The sequence below is a fragment of the Xenopus tropicalis genome, chromosome 5 (assembly GCF_000004195.4).
Source record: "Xenopus tropicalis strain Nigerian chromosome 5, UCB_Xtro_10.0, whole genome shotgun sequence".
Classification (NCBI taxonomy): Eukaryota; Metazoa; Chordata; class Amphibia; order Anura; family Pipidae; genus Xenopus; species Xenopus tropicalis.
Window position 1 is genome coordinate 43,009,417 of NC_030681.2, and position 14,831 is coordinate 43,024,247.

At 41.0% G+C, this 14,831-nt stretch overlaps 1 protein-coding gene across 3 annotated transcripts in view; it reads right to left on the minus strand.

Annotated features, from left to right (window-relative positions):
• The window catches only part of rgs17 (regulator of G-protein signaling 17), a 34,008-nt gene extending 20,044 nt beyond the window's left edge, over positions 1-13,964 (minus strand). For 2 of the 3 annotated variants that reach the window (XM_031902610.1, XM_018094248.2), the window contains exons 1-2: positions 13,767-13,964; positions 1,346-1,484 (exon numbers count right to left, since the gene is read on the minus strand). In XM_031902610.1, the coding sequence (XP_031758470.1) occupies positions 1,346-1,464 (119 nt within the window). In that variant the 5' untranslated portion in view covers positions 1,465-1,484; positions 13,767-13,964. Of the gene's footprint in view, positions 1-1,345; positions 1,485-6,654; positions 6,766-13,766 lie in introns of all 3 variants that reach the window. The other variant, XM_004914670.3, reaches the window with a different exon arrangement.
• Between the last annotated feature and the right edge of the window lie 867 nt (positions 13,965-14,831).

Sequence of the window (14,831 nt, forward strand, 5' to 3'; positions counted from 1 at the left end):
TGCTATTTGGAACTCCATGTGGGTTGGCAAATCAGGCAATATCTAACTGTGCCAGTTCTGCCATGATTCAAGTTGAAAACATTGCCTTAGGGCAAAGAAACACAAGACGATTAGCAGCGTGTGGTGAATCCGCACATCGCTAACCACGCACAATTAGTAGCAGCGACTTGTATAGCAACCTATGGCGAGAAAGTCGCAGAGACTAATCGTCCCATGTGTCTTTGCCCTTAGGTGGAACCATATTAGTGGTGGCAAAAACTGCCCCTCATAACTGAAAGATTGACTGAGAGAGCAATAGGAGGGTGTCATCAAGTCTGCTGCCTCCGGTGGCAGCAGACATGATAATACCATGATGGTTTGATAGTAGCTGTGCTTGAATGATTATGTTCAACCATCTATCAAGTTCAACCTTTTGTCCTAGCAAAACCAATCTCTCTACTAGCTGTTCGCCAACAAGGGACTGTCCAGAAGTTTTGTACTAGGCGCATGTGTGGGGCCCTAAATTAATAACTTGTACAATTCTGATGGCAGCCCCGATGACAGCACCGTCTTATGTGCTACTGAGTATGGCTGGACCACACACTTTGACTTGAATACAGGACCATTCCTGCCATGAGGCAAGGTGAGAATGGCAAAAATCTGCCTCTGGTTACTTTAAGAAGCGATTTTTCATTTTTTTTAAAATGAAAATTCAGCTCTCTAGATTAATAGGGCTCTCTGCACTTCTGAACCTGCTCTGACACTAAAGTTGTCAGCTTGGGGCAGGAGAATAGGGGTGGCTTGGGGTTGCTTCCTCAGACAGAATATGGGGTTGGTAACCCCTAATCCAGGGAGAGAAGCCCTAAGGGTGTGCATTGATTTTAAAAATGAATACAAATAAAAGGAGTTAATCCTACTATATCAATTTATTTAGAAAAGTGTGTCTTTTGCAAAGTTCTACCACTTTGGTATGTATTTTAAATAAAAAGATTTCTGATGCAGAAAACCTGACATGTATTTGGAAAAGGTGTTAAAAGAAGTGTATAATACAAACAAGGGTAATACAGAGAACTATTAGTAACACAGCCATGTGCAGCATACAGATGTAGCAGAACATCTGCACCCTTTGGACCATACAGCAAGCTATCAAGTTCAGAAGACAATGAGGTTTGAGTCATCTGCATGCAAATACAACACTGAACCAACAAAAAGACATATTTGTTTTTAACAATATAACCCACTTCACAGCCAGGTTAGCTGCCTTAATTCAGACAATGACTTGTAAAACATTAAGTCACTGACCATGAGTCTTACATTTATTATTTACCTGCATTGGATATGGTACCAAATAGACTGTATGACATACCATGAGCAGCTGCAACAACAGCACCAACAAAAGCAGCATGTGTTTGGCCTTTGATTCCCACCAGGAGCTTGAGACACTGTCGAGATTTCTTCATTTTGTGCCTGCTGCCTCTTTCTCATCTCAGCAATGTCCACAGTGGCTACAAAAAGACAGCAGACAGAAAGGCTAAATGGAACACACATGAAGCAGAAGATTTTCAGTACTTATAAATAGAAATAAGTCATGGGTAAAACCAAAGTCTACTGTGGATGGCAGGACATTGTTCCCAAATTGTGTACAGGCTCCGAGCGACCGCAGACATTCAAAGGGCTTGGTTTCTGGCTTATTTACATAGTGGCTGCATGATTCCTAAGGCTGGTGTTTTAAACATTGGTCTATTTTCAGCTGACAGAAACTGACCCTACCATTTCCCATTTACTTGAATGGGAAGTGCCTGACAACATCAATATCGGTGCTTTTTAGCCAGAAGATATTTTTCTAGAGAGTTGGAAAAATCTTGTTTAAGCACCTGCTGCCCAATTTTGTCTGGAAACTTGTCAGTGTGTATTTTCAGGTTAGAATTGCCTGGCAGTTTTGTTTGTGCCAGCTTGGTTTTATGCTCAGTAGATCTTTCCATATGTAATTGCCTTCTATAAAGAGGTTAGCAGAAACCTACCTTGGGGATGCAGAGATCTACTTAGATTTTGCCACTATTTCTTCATTAACTGATTAAATTAAGGAATATTGGTCTTAAACATAATATTTGTATGGACTGAAAGATAGATTACAAAGCTTGGTGGTAAATGGAATGGGTTGGACCAGTGTTGTTAGTGGAGTAATGAAGGGATCTGGTCATAGCGCTTTGCTTTTAATTTTTTTATGAATGACCTAGAAGCTGTCACTATAAATATTGTTTCTATTTTGATCATACTAAATTGTGCAAGGTTTAGAGCGCAACTACTTACCAGGCAAAGTGTGTAAAGTGTAGTTTTCGATCAGAATTCAGAATATTTTCCCCCACATTGTAGCACTAGCCACTGTGTGGATGCACACAGTATTGCATTTACCAACATAACTCAGTTGCAGCAATATATTGAGGACTGGTAATTTCCAGTATGCCTTAAAAAAGGTACTGGAGTCTAGCAAGCTTGTAGTGCCTGGCACAACCTGCTGTGGGATGCCACTTGGGCACTATTTTATGTAATTGCCAGTAAATTTGTAATATCCTGTAATTTAGCTTCTGGCCCACCCACCTAAGCTCTCACCCACCCCAATTTAACCTTTTTCCTTCCCCGATCTCCCCTCAATCTCCTCTCTAGATTCTAGCACCATGGCCCCGCCCCTTATGACTTCTACGCCCCTGCCACACTTCCATTGACATCGTTACCTGCCCACTATTGCCACCGCCCCCCAGCCTGCCAATAAAATTAATTTCAAGGTGGCAACCCTAGCTGCACTCTTCCCCCAAGTTTTAAAATGTGCACTTGCACACCATTCCTTAGTAGGGCAGGATGCAACAGAAGTGTGTTTGGCCCACAGTACCTTTAGCAGCAATATGTGCAATCCATTATGTCCATTTAAGCAATCCTAAAATAGCTGTACACAGGACATTGCTGCTTTGCTGAGAGATTTAAAAAAGTTGGAGCACTGGGCAGCAATCTGGCTAATAAGGTTAAACACTAATGCAAGGTTATGCATGTGGCTAAATCAAAATGAATGCTAGTTATACACTATATAAATTGTGTTGGGGGCTTTGTTAATTGAGAAGCATTTGAGGATTTTTGTGGATAAAAAACTGAGCAACTCTAGGTAGCGTTACTTAGTTAGGATAATGGGCACAAGCCACCATGTTTTTTGTATATTTTGCACTGCTCTCTACAAATAAAAATTGAATGAATACAGCATTGCCTGTGCTTGGCAGCACTGTATTCATGAAAGGAAGGGAGAGGAATGTAGGCCTACTATTACAATAAATACATTCAAAATTATATACCTACCTGAACTGCTATATAGCCTACACAATATCCCTCACTCTATACCCAAATCTTGGTACCATTCATTTAGAACAATAATTCCTGAGTCCAATTGAACTATGTAAATTGATGGGTCTGTTCAGAATTAAGATAATCCTTATACAATGTTTTAGCATCAATAATTTAGCATTAATAAGTGGGATTAGTGGGGCCTCACTCCATTTCCCACTTTGTGCCAACTTACTTTTGTCCCATTTTAAAAATCCTCCTAAGCTATTGTTACTGACCCACTAAAGGCATCAAGATGATGTTAGACTTCACTTAAATTCCCCAGTTTCCCTTCACTCAATCAAACAAAAGTTATCACAAGGGACCCAATCTATTACGCCTCTTATGAAAGAGAGATATAAGCTGTTTCTTAAAAAAATTAAAATCAGTGCTGTTGTAAGAAGTACACCAACCTGCCATTACTTCAAGCATATTATGGGATGTTGCATGGCCAGAGCTGCATTGTATATATGTGCCGAGGCAGACACATGATTCATGCAATTAATCTGGAACTGCAAAATACTGCTCAGAAGTGACTAACCTTATTTACCCAATGTTGAAAGTCACAATGGAAACTAAAGAATTTAGCACAGAAAATAGAACAGGTGACCAGTATTATAATGCCATTCGCAGAAAAGGTTAGTGCTGTAAGCAAAGAGTTAAAGGAAAATTATAACCTCCAGAAATTTAGGTCTCTACAAAAATATACTGTATAAAGCATGTAAATCCCTGCTTAATGTAAATAAAGCATTTGCAAAATATACCTTTTTTAGTAGTATGTACCATTGGGTAATCCCAAATTGCCATCTTAAAGGAGAAGGAAAGTCATTTTGGCATTTTACTGCCAATAGATTTGCCACATTAGTGCCACCTAGAACACTATATTTATTCTGCAGAAAGCATTACCATACCTGAGTAAAGAGCCCTAGAAGCTTTCTCTGTTTGCTTAAGACAGCAGCTGCCATTTTAAATAGCTTCCTGCTTCAGCTCTAGCTATAACTGAGTTCACACATTCCTAAGGGAGGGGGGAGTGAGTTCTCAGCATTCTTATGGGAGGGGGGAACAGGAGAGGGGAGAGAACTGCGCAGACTCTGGCAAGGGGAATTAAGGATGTTTCTGAGAGAGAAAGTTAGACACCCTAACAACATGTTTACAAAAATGGAGACTAGACATCCTGTGTTTCTTTTGATAGAGGACTCCGTGCAGCGTTCCTGTAAGTGCTTATGGCTGTATTTACATAGACCTTTCTGATAAAGCTTACTTAGTTTTTACCTTTCCTTCTCCTTTTAAGGAACAGTTCAGTGTAAAAATGAAACTGGGTAAAATGGATAGACTGCTCAAAATAAAAAACATTTCCAATATAGTTAGTTAGGCAAAAATGTAATCTATAAAGGCTGGAGTGCCCAGATGTCTAACATAATAGCCAGAACACTGCTTCCTGCTTTCAGCTCTCTAATCTCTTAGTTAGTGACATTAGGGGGGGCACATGGGACAAAACTGTTCAGTTAGTTTGTGAGCACTCAGGTCAGATTCAAAATCAAACTAACTAAACAATTATGTCCTATATACCCCCCCTAGAGTGACTGATTGGTTACTGCAAGAGAGTTGTAAAGCAGGAAGTAGTGTTATGGCTATTATGTTAGGCATCTGCCCACTCCAGCCTTTATAGATTACATTTTTGCCTATCTATATTGAAAACGTTTTTTTATTTTGCACAGTCTATCTATTTTGCCCATTTTAACTTTTACACTGGACTGCACCTTTAAGTACTTAGGGCCACCCCCTGAGATCATACAATTCATGGTGCATGCAAACATACCAAGGGCACACATACATGGTAGGTCATCAGCCAATTAATGTGCAACGTTGTGTCTTTTTCTCACACGCTTCTTTCTGTTGCAGTTAGAGCTGTATTATTGCTGTGTGCTCTCAGGGAGCACACAGACCATCAAAAAATAGTAAAAGGTCCATATTTACTGATATATAGATTCCAGTTTGGTAAGATTATTAATAAGCCACTTAATATAATATATATTTTGTTAAATATTCATTCTGGGGGTATAGTTGTCCTTTAATAGTCTTTTAACATTTTATTCTGAAATGATTCACATATTTTGCATTGCAAATATTAGTATGATCTAATAACAAATCATAAGCATGTGTTACAAATAAAGAGGAGTAAATATCAAGCATCAAAAGGCAATTATCCAGGCAGTAGCATAAAACTGTAGGTTTTTACATTGCTACTTTAATTGCCAAAAATTCTGTGCTCATACAAACTGCACCTACTAGTTAATTAAAAGCATAAAACAAACTGTTGTATCATCTCAGGCAGTTTTCCCTTAAAGGGACAGAGGTGCAGCTAATAGAGTACACACTCTAGTTCAGTGGTTCTCAACCATCCTAATGCCGCGACCCTTTAATACAGTTCCTCGTGTTGTGGTGACCCCCAACCATAAAATTATTCCTAAGTCCAGCAGAAATATGTTTTCCGATGGTCTTAGGCGACCCCTGTGAGAGGGTCATTCAACCCCCAAAGGGGTCCCGACCGACAGGCTGAGAACCGTTGATCTAGTTGGAGGAAACAACAGTCCCACTGGCACTGGGAGGGAGCCACTGGTGCACACAACCATATTGTGGGACAAGAAAAGAGCTCCTGATCTCTGATAAAAATCCCAAGTGCTGTGTTAAAGATGGTATTTGTATTTCTCTGTTATATAAAAATAATATATAATATATTATATATATTAAAACAGTAGCTTGTACTTGATGGTAACTAAGCTGCATGAATCCACATTGGTGTCAAAACAATCCTATTTCATGTTAAAATTATTTTTATCAGACTTAAGGTATGGTGATCCAAATTATGAAAAGATAATAGGGCCCATACTTGTACAGGTATGGAATCTATAACATGGAATGCCTACAACCTGATGTTTTCAGGGAAAGCAGTTCAAATGGAACTAGCTCCAATTGAATAATCACTTAATAATAATCATCAATTAGGATTCGGATTTAGTTGGGTATTCGTACGAATACCCTTACATGGATTGGGGGGTTCGGTGCATCCCTAAAAATGTAATCAAAAATTTTCTGACAAAGCAATGATAGAGATAATATTCATCACTGTGTCATTATTCTTAGTATAAGAGAAATAACCTTTTCACTACCACTTTTGAGAATACATTACAATTTGTAGTTTTTGCATGTGTTTAGCATGAATATTAGCGATGAGCAGAACTGCCCTGCTTTTTTTTTGTCAAAATATTTTTCTAAAAGTATTGGAGTCAATGGGAGTTTTTTTCTTACTTTAAATGCATTGAAGTCAATGGGAGTTTTTTTCTTATGCGGTTGGGTGTTTTTTCTCACGCCAAATGTATTGCAGTCAATAAGATAGTAGTTTTTTTTCTAAATCCAGTCCTGGAAAAAAAGAATGTGAATAAACGTAACTGATTTTTTTGCAATTTGAATTTATTTATATTTATAAAAAACTAAAATCAGTTTGAATAAAAAAACTTGAATTTGAAAAAAATTGAAATTTTTTTGCTGTGATTTTCTCAATACCCATCATTATAAGTTTTAATAAAAAGGGCCCCCTTGGTCTGTGGTTGGAATCTGGTTAGTGCCTACCCTAGCTATGTTTTTTGTAAGATATGTCCACATAGACAAAGCCAAAACAGGTGCAACAAGACATATGGCTACACCTGTACACATGCTTAATTCTTATTTAGCATAAGCACTGCATTTTCCCAAAAGCATTCTTTATCAAAACCATACTTGTTGATAACATTTTATTCAGCTCTTATTTATTATTATAACAAAAAACCATTGAAACCATTGAAGGCTATTGTATTCCAGGCAGCTAAAAATAAAACTTTTATCCAAAAAACCTTAGGTCCCAGGCAAACTACATAACTACATATTTATAAATAATATCCAGAAGTCAAGCTTGAGGTGTAAATTAAATGTATACTCATTTTTGCTACTTCAGATCATGACCATGGGTAGACTAATGTCAACTGGACTGACAGCAGTGGCAAATATATTATTTCAGTACATGATCTGTATTTGGGCTTCTTCCAACTGGGCTACCTGTGGTGGAGAACATACATCTATGTTCTCACCATATGTTCTGTGTTAAGTAAGCTGAAATCAGTGCTGTTTTGTAGACACTAGATGACATGGTGGTTGATAATGTCTGATTTTCCACGGAGCAGAACAAATATACTTTTGCGCTTCCGTGCTAAAATCAGCTGATCGTCTATTGTGTCACTGGCCTTCGTTTTGGCTTTTGAAGTTTTTTATTGGTCTACTATTGTGATTTTCTGTAAAGTTTTTCAAATGGATGGGTGGTGATTTTTTATAAAGTTCCAGTTAAAACACAATGAAATCAGTGTTGATTTACTAAAGCTCTGACTGGCTGTAATTGTCATAAGTACAGACTTCAGTCTGTTGGAACTATAAGTGTACCACTGTTAAAAATAAATTTAAATATAAAAATAAACGGATCCACACACATGTGACCAATTGAAAGTATATAGGAGATAATAAGAGACAAATGGTGGGCATTGAAGTTAACTTATTCAAAAGTCTTAATTGAAGAAAAGTATGGTGTGTTGAACTCTTTCTGTGTGGCTGCTCTATAGGACTAAAGCAATGCCCCCCAAGGTGCTGTTTAGCTGCCAGGGTCAGATTAGATTAAAATCCTGACATCATAAAATAGTTTGTGGAGCCCTTGAGAAGACTGGGGGCCATAAATCCCCTTGAGGCCACAGTCAGCCAACAGGCCTCAAGTTGGACAACCCTGTTCTAGGGCTGCATACAGGTATGGTATCCCTTATCTGGAAACCAGTTATCCATAAAGCTCCGAATTACGGAAAGCCTGTTTCCCATAGACTCCATTTTAATCAAATAATTTAGAATTTTAAAACTGATTTCCTTTTTTCTGTAGTAATAAAACAGTACCTTGTAACTGATCCCAAATAAGATATAGAAAATCCTTATTGGATGCAAAACAATCCTCTTGGGTTTAATTAATGTTTTATTGATTTTTTAGTTGACTTAAGGTATGGAGATCCAAATTACAGAAAGACCCCTTTTCCGGAATACCCTTGGTCCCGAGCATTCTCGATAATGGGTCCTATACCTGTAACCACAAATGCAACATTAAAGTATGTGGGAGTGGGATGATTTGGAGGAGTGGAACAGGGCTGATGTATTCTCAAACATGAACAGCAGCCTTAAATACAGGCAATGTATTTGTTTGGCCTTTAGCAATCATTTGCACAGGTACAGTGGCATTTCTGTATGCAGCAAAGGAATGTACAATGAAGCTAAGTGTGCACTAGAAATTCCTGTGCTGTATAGAGAAATCTCAGCCACTTGAAGCTGTTGAAACTCTGCCAGAACATTTATTTTCCAGTACATGGCTGGCACAATTAGTGGGTATAGCCCACTTGGAATATTAAACATGTGTGCCATAATGCACTCCCAGCCCAAGATGAAGTATAAAAAAGTATCCACAATACTACATTTTTGCCAAGATTTACAGGTTAGAGTTGCTGCAATAAAATGCTTTCCTGTAAGCACAACAGGCTAAATTCAATAGAAACCAATAGCTTTTCTTGAAACATTTTCTGAACCATGAAGCATATAACTCTATATTTGGTACTCAAGAAGAACTTTCTAGGAATCTACTTCCATGGTAGCATACTGAATATCCCTAACCCAAAATAAATATAAAGTAGACTATAGATAGAAACAGGGTTTATTTTTTCCCTTTAAAGGGGTAATATGTACCTATGTCCAATAAATAACACTTATTTCCATTTTAAGTGAGTGTTAACAGTGCTGCTTAGCCATGTGTGATCAACCAACACCAAACACAAGGAGGCAGTGTCTTGTGTTGGGTTATAGACAGGAACCCCAGGTAAAATCCAAACAGGACATGGCCTGTGTTTATTTAAACAGCAAAGCAGTTTCACAGGTTGCTCTTTCCACTGCGTAGAGCACAACAAAAGGAAACAAAACTAAGTCCTGCTTGTTCAAACATTCCTGCTTAGACACAAGTATTCTAAAAAGACACTGGGGATATAACAACCCAACAGTCCAGTCTGCAAAACCATTCCAATAACACTTAGGGGCACATTCATTAAAGTACGACAGGTCCGATTACAAAAAAATTGTATATTTCCTAAAGTTTAGAACTTTTACTTTTTCCACGCTATTTTTGTTAATTTGCGCAACTTTTTCATACTTTGCGACAATTTGCACAACAAAATCGTATTTGTCGCAACATGTACGAAAGTTTCGCGCCGTTTATGATCGTTGGGATACGATAATTTTGCGATTTTCGGATCACCAATTATAAACTATCGTTTCAATATGAAAATTTCAGAACTTTCGGATCGTAAGTACGAAATCTTCATATGAACGGAATTTTCGTGACTTTTACAATCATCAGAAATGATCGTATTTCGTGATTTGGATTGGTACTTTAATGAAAGTGCCCCATAAAGATATATTTCTGAAATCTATGAAAAATAACACAATGCTTGCTCTGGAGAGCTAGGGAATGCCGTGAGAATTTTATTATTATTATTAATTTATTTTGTCTTTAATTTTAGCAAAGAAAATCCACAGTTTTCTATGTTATTTAGTTATTTATATAGTTTTGCATGTTGATGCTGTCCATGTGGTCACAACCTGCATAGCGGCAATTATAATCAAATTATTGGCCTGAAAGCCCAATGAGAGAATCAGCCCAATATTGCCCACCATATCAGTGAAAGATCTGCATGTTTAGTAACCTTGTTCTTTCTCTTCTCTGCACTGCTATGTTTGACTTTTGAAGCCATGTAAGAGAAGCCAGCTGAGTAAGAGACCTGTGAAAAAGGCATTGTGGGAAATGCAGTCTAGGCACGGGAAGAGCTGGCTTCCGCTACAACAACCTGTTGTCGGAGTGGCTAGCCTTCTGCACATGCTTGGAGGCGGCAGGAGCCAGTCTGTGCATTAGCAGGGTTTTGTTTTTTTTTATGAGAGACCTGAACAGGAAGTGGGGGCAGGGATTCACTCTGCACAAGGAAGCAAAGGAAAGGATTAATGTCTAACTGAGGAACCAGGTCAGACAGAATGCTGGGACAAAGGTAGGGAATTCTGGAGGCTGTTTAGAGTAATTTTACTGATAGAAAAAAAAGGTTTACTATTCTTTAAGGACAAAGAAGCCTAAATTCACCAGAGAAGCCAATCACTAGTTTGTTCCCCAGGCCACTGCTCCTTTTCAAGGAAAAAACACACTGGCCCCAGAAAGGTTATATTGCATCTCTGTGCTGTCATCTTACCTTGCTTTCCCAGCCTTCCCTCTGTTAGATTTAGGTTTGCACATCCACAGTAAAATTAGCAGGCTTTACATTACTGTGCATATGCAAGTCTAACCAAGGAATGGCTTGGAATGCAAGGTAAGATGGCGGCACTGCAATAGGAATTTCCGCGAGACAATGTGTATTTTTCCGAAAAAGAGCTGTAGACCAAGAAACAAACCTGGCACTGTATTAAGGGGTCACGGCATTAGGATGGCTGAGAACCACTGATATAGATCATAGAGCTTCACACTACTTCCTGTACAGGTATAAGGCCTATCATCTCAGGACCTGGGGTTTTCTGGATTAAAGATATTTCCGTAATATTGATCACCATTCCTTTACATCTTTAAAGATTAAATAAACCCAATTGCTACCAATATGGATTTATGTTGCTTTGTTCCCATCAAGTACAATCTTCTGTTTTATTATTAGAGAGAAAAAGGGAATCGTTTTTTAAATAATCTGACCTATTGGACTCTATGGGAGATGGATTTCCCATAATTCTGAGCTTTCTGGATAACAGGTTTCCAGATAAGACTGTACTTGACAGTAGGAGAATGTTATCTGTTATGATAATTATGGATGTGCTGTGTGATGGAGTGTAGGGTTATCCAGGGAACTGGGGTGTTGCAGGTGACATACACATAGTAGGCCTTCAGTCAGCCAATGATAAGCATGATGTCTGTGCACACATCACGTGCATGAGCCAATGGCCTGACTACAGAAGGTGTATGGATGCTGTGTATTTGTGTATTTTTACACAACAGATCATGGGATTTCAGAGGGGCCTGCATGTAGAAGATGTGGATTTCTATTAGCAGCAGGGCTGTCTATCTGGAGGGATATCATATCATCAGCAAAAATAAATAATATATTTAAATACATATATGCTAACATCAGACTGTCACAATACTCTTTTATTTCACAGTATTATAAGCACAAATTGAACTTACTAACATGGCTAAAGGCCAAAACAAGTATATTGCTTCCTCAGTTTAATGCACAACTACAACTCCCAGTTTCCTCCAAGATTTGGGTGGCAGGGGGAGAATGGACCTCACTGCTACAAGAAACAATAAAATCTATACAAAGAAAACTAATGCAGACTAAAACACAAGCACACAAATGCTGCCCATTGCTTCCTCATTGGCTAAACCATGGGCACCATCCCTGCTGCAGATCATTGCTGTACCCGCTGCTGGCTGCAGTGCAAAAGGCACATACAGCATCTGCCTGTGCCACATCTGGCAAGGATTTATGGGTTATTGGTTTCCCTCCTCTATAAATGAGACACCAGGTTCTACAAGGGTAGAAAGTGTGATCCAGCCTGTAGGAGTTTGCTGAACTACACCTTCTCAAATCAAAGCTATAAAAGGAAATGTTAAATATAACAGTTCAGCAACAGCTGGAGCTGCAGTCCTTGCTGAGCACTCTGTGCTGTAGTGCGTTTAGCATGGCTGTTAGTTGGATATAGCATTTGGAACTTTAAAAGGAGCTTTTATGGCTTGTGAGAAAGTGATTTAGTGTAAGTGAGGGATGAGGGAGCCTGGCCAGGGTGCGCTACATAGGTGCAGAGAGGAGGCTGCCTACGTGTAAGGCAAATACAAGTCTCCATACGCCATATACAAACACCGAGCAGTATTTAGCCGGTGTCGGGGCTTGGCAGCATGGGGATAAGCCAGGGGCGTTCCTGCACTTGTATTGGGTATGAGCCCACACTCACACATCCACAATGACCTTAATTCACCGTGAGAGGGGAGCACCCGAAGTGATTGATCAGCTCTGTCATATTAGTTATTGGTAGCGCACTGACAGCAGCAGGACTGAAGCTGGGGGCATTCTGACAATAACTTGCCCCAATCACTCCCCCCCCCAATGTCTTCTCCATCTTCTTCCTCCTCCTTCCTCACCCACCTCTACCGCCCCCAGTTCTCACGTTTCGCTAAGGCGCCCAGATGATGATTGGTACGGTATCCCCCTTACTCTTCCCCCTCCCCTATGTGCTGCAGCCGCCGCTATCGTCCCCAGTCGCTGCTTCCTTGCTGCTGCCGCTATTATCCCCCAGTCGCTGCTTCCTTGATGCTGCCGCTATTATCCCCCAGTCGCTGATTCCTTGCTGCTGCCGCTATTATCCCCCAGTCGCTGATTCCTTGCTGCTGCCGCTATTATCCCCAGTCGCTGCTTCCTTGCTGCTGTCGCTATTATCCCCCAGTCGCTGCTTCCTTGCTGCTGCCGCTATCATCCCCAGTCGCTGATTCCTTGCTGCTGCCGCTATTATCCCCCAGTCGCTGCTTCCTTTCTGCTGCTGCCGCTATCATCCCCAGTCGCTGCTTCCTTGCTGCTGCCGCTATCATCCCCAGTCGCTGCTTCCTTGCTGCTGCCGCTATTATCCCCCAGTCGCTGCTTCCTTGCTGCTGCCGCTATTATCTCCAGTCGCTGCTTCCTTGCTGCTGCCGCTATTATCTCCAGTCGCTGCTTCCTTGCTGCTGCCGCTATTATCCCCAGTCGCTGCTTCCTTGCTGCTGCCGCTATTATCCCCCAGTCGCTGCTTCCTTGCTGCTGCCGCTATTATCCCCCAGTCGCTGCTTCCTTGCTGCTGCCGCTATTATCCCCCAGTCGCTGCTTCCTTGCTGCTGCTGCTATCATCCCCAGTCGCTGCTGCGGGCGTGTAATGCGAGCACGACAAATCGAGCTGCTGCTGCAGCAAATGCACAACCCAAATGGCAGCCACAATTCCATCCAAACACACAGGGCAAAGGGAACATAATGTAGCACGTACAAGGGGACCAGAATCAGCGCATAGGCACACACAGACTTAATACGATTTGCTAGGCATGTGCGGAATAGGAGTGGAATCCTGGTTTGTGGGAGAGGAATGACTTCACCCTGCCAGGCTCTGCCCCTCTCACACCATTAATGCGCTGCCAAGATTCCTGGGAATCCACCTAATGGGCTCAGGCTTCTCCTATGATTTGGTAGAAAGCAGCAGACATGTTGTGGCTTAGAAGGGATCGCGGAAAGGTAAAGGTGGAGGGGCTGACAGGGAGTTGCAGCTCTTACCCACTGGCTTTGGATGGGGGTGATGCAGCTGCTGCCTGGTAACGAGCTGTGTGTCCGGGAGAGGCTGGGATGCTCTCTAGCCGCGCTGTTCCGCTGCCATCCGCCCAACCTCAGCACCAAACCGGCAGGAACAGAGGGAGAGAGAGAGAGAGGGAGAAGCATAGAAGAGAGAGGGAGGGAGCGATAGAGTGTGAGGGAGAAGGCAAGGGGGGGGGGGGGGGGGAGAGAGAGAGCAATGCCGGCCCAGTGCGCAGGCGCGGACAAGCAGCAGGGGAGCAGCAGCAGCAGCAGCAGCAGCACATCCTTTGCAAGAAGGTTACAACCATTTCTACACATCCACACTCATTCCGTGCGATTCTGCAGCAGTGCTGCGGCTCCGACTGGAGCGCCCCTACTGCAACATAAGGGGGGGATCCCTGGGCCGGGAGGGACCCGTGTATCACTCAGTGTATCAGTCAGTGTATCACTCAGTGCCCAGAGTGGAACATTGGCAAGCCCCGCACAAAGACCTTGCCACAAATGTGTGAAAAACCTTGCTTTTTGCTGAACAGCTTTTCCGAGTCTTAAATTATTACACATTATCGATCGTGCTCTCAGCTCCCCAACTAACCCTCCAGTAATGGAGAGAAGCAATCATACACATATTTAGTTAGCTGCTTTGGTTAAAAAAAATATATTTTATCTTTTTCAGTTATGGTCTTGGCAAAATAAATATATACCATATTTATGCTCTATTACAAATTATATCTTAGCTTGCCAAGTTAAGCTGCTTACATTTCAGTTTATTTAGAATGTGTGGTGCATTATGGATTATTCCAGGGTCAATTCCCAGGTAGAAGTCACCAGGGCTGAAAATTGTTGTATATGCCATAAAGGCTTTAACATTTTCTCCTGTGTTTGGCATTACCACAGTCCTGTGTACTATTACCACAAAGAGTTATGTGCCTGTACCACAGGCATGTGTGTGCCATTAACCCAGAGATTTGCACCATTACCACAGAGATATGTGTGCCTTTACAACAGACTTAGGTTGCCTAGTGACCCACCATTGTTTGGGTTCTAAAA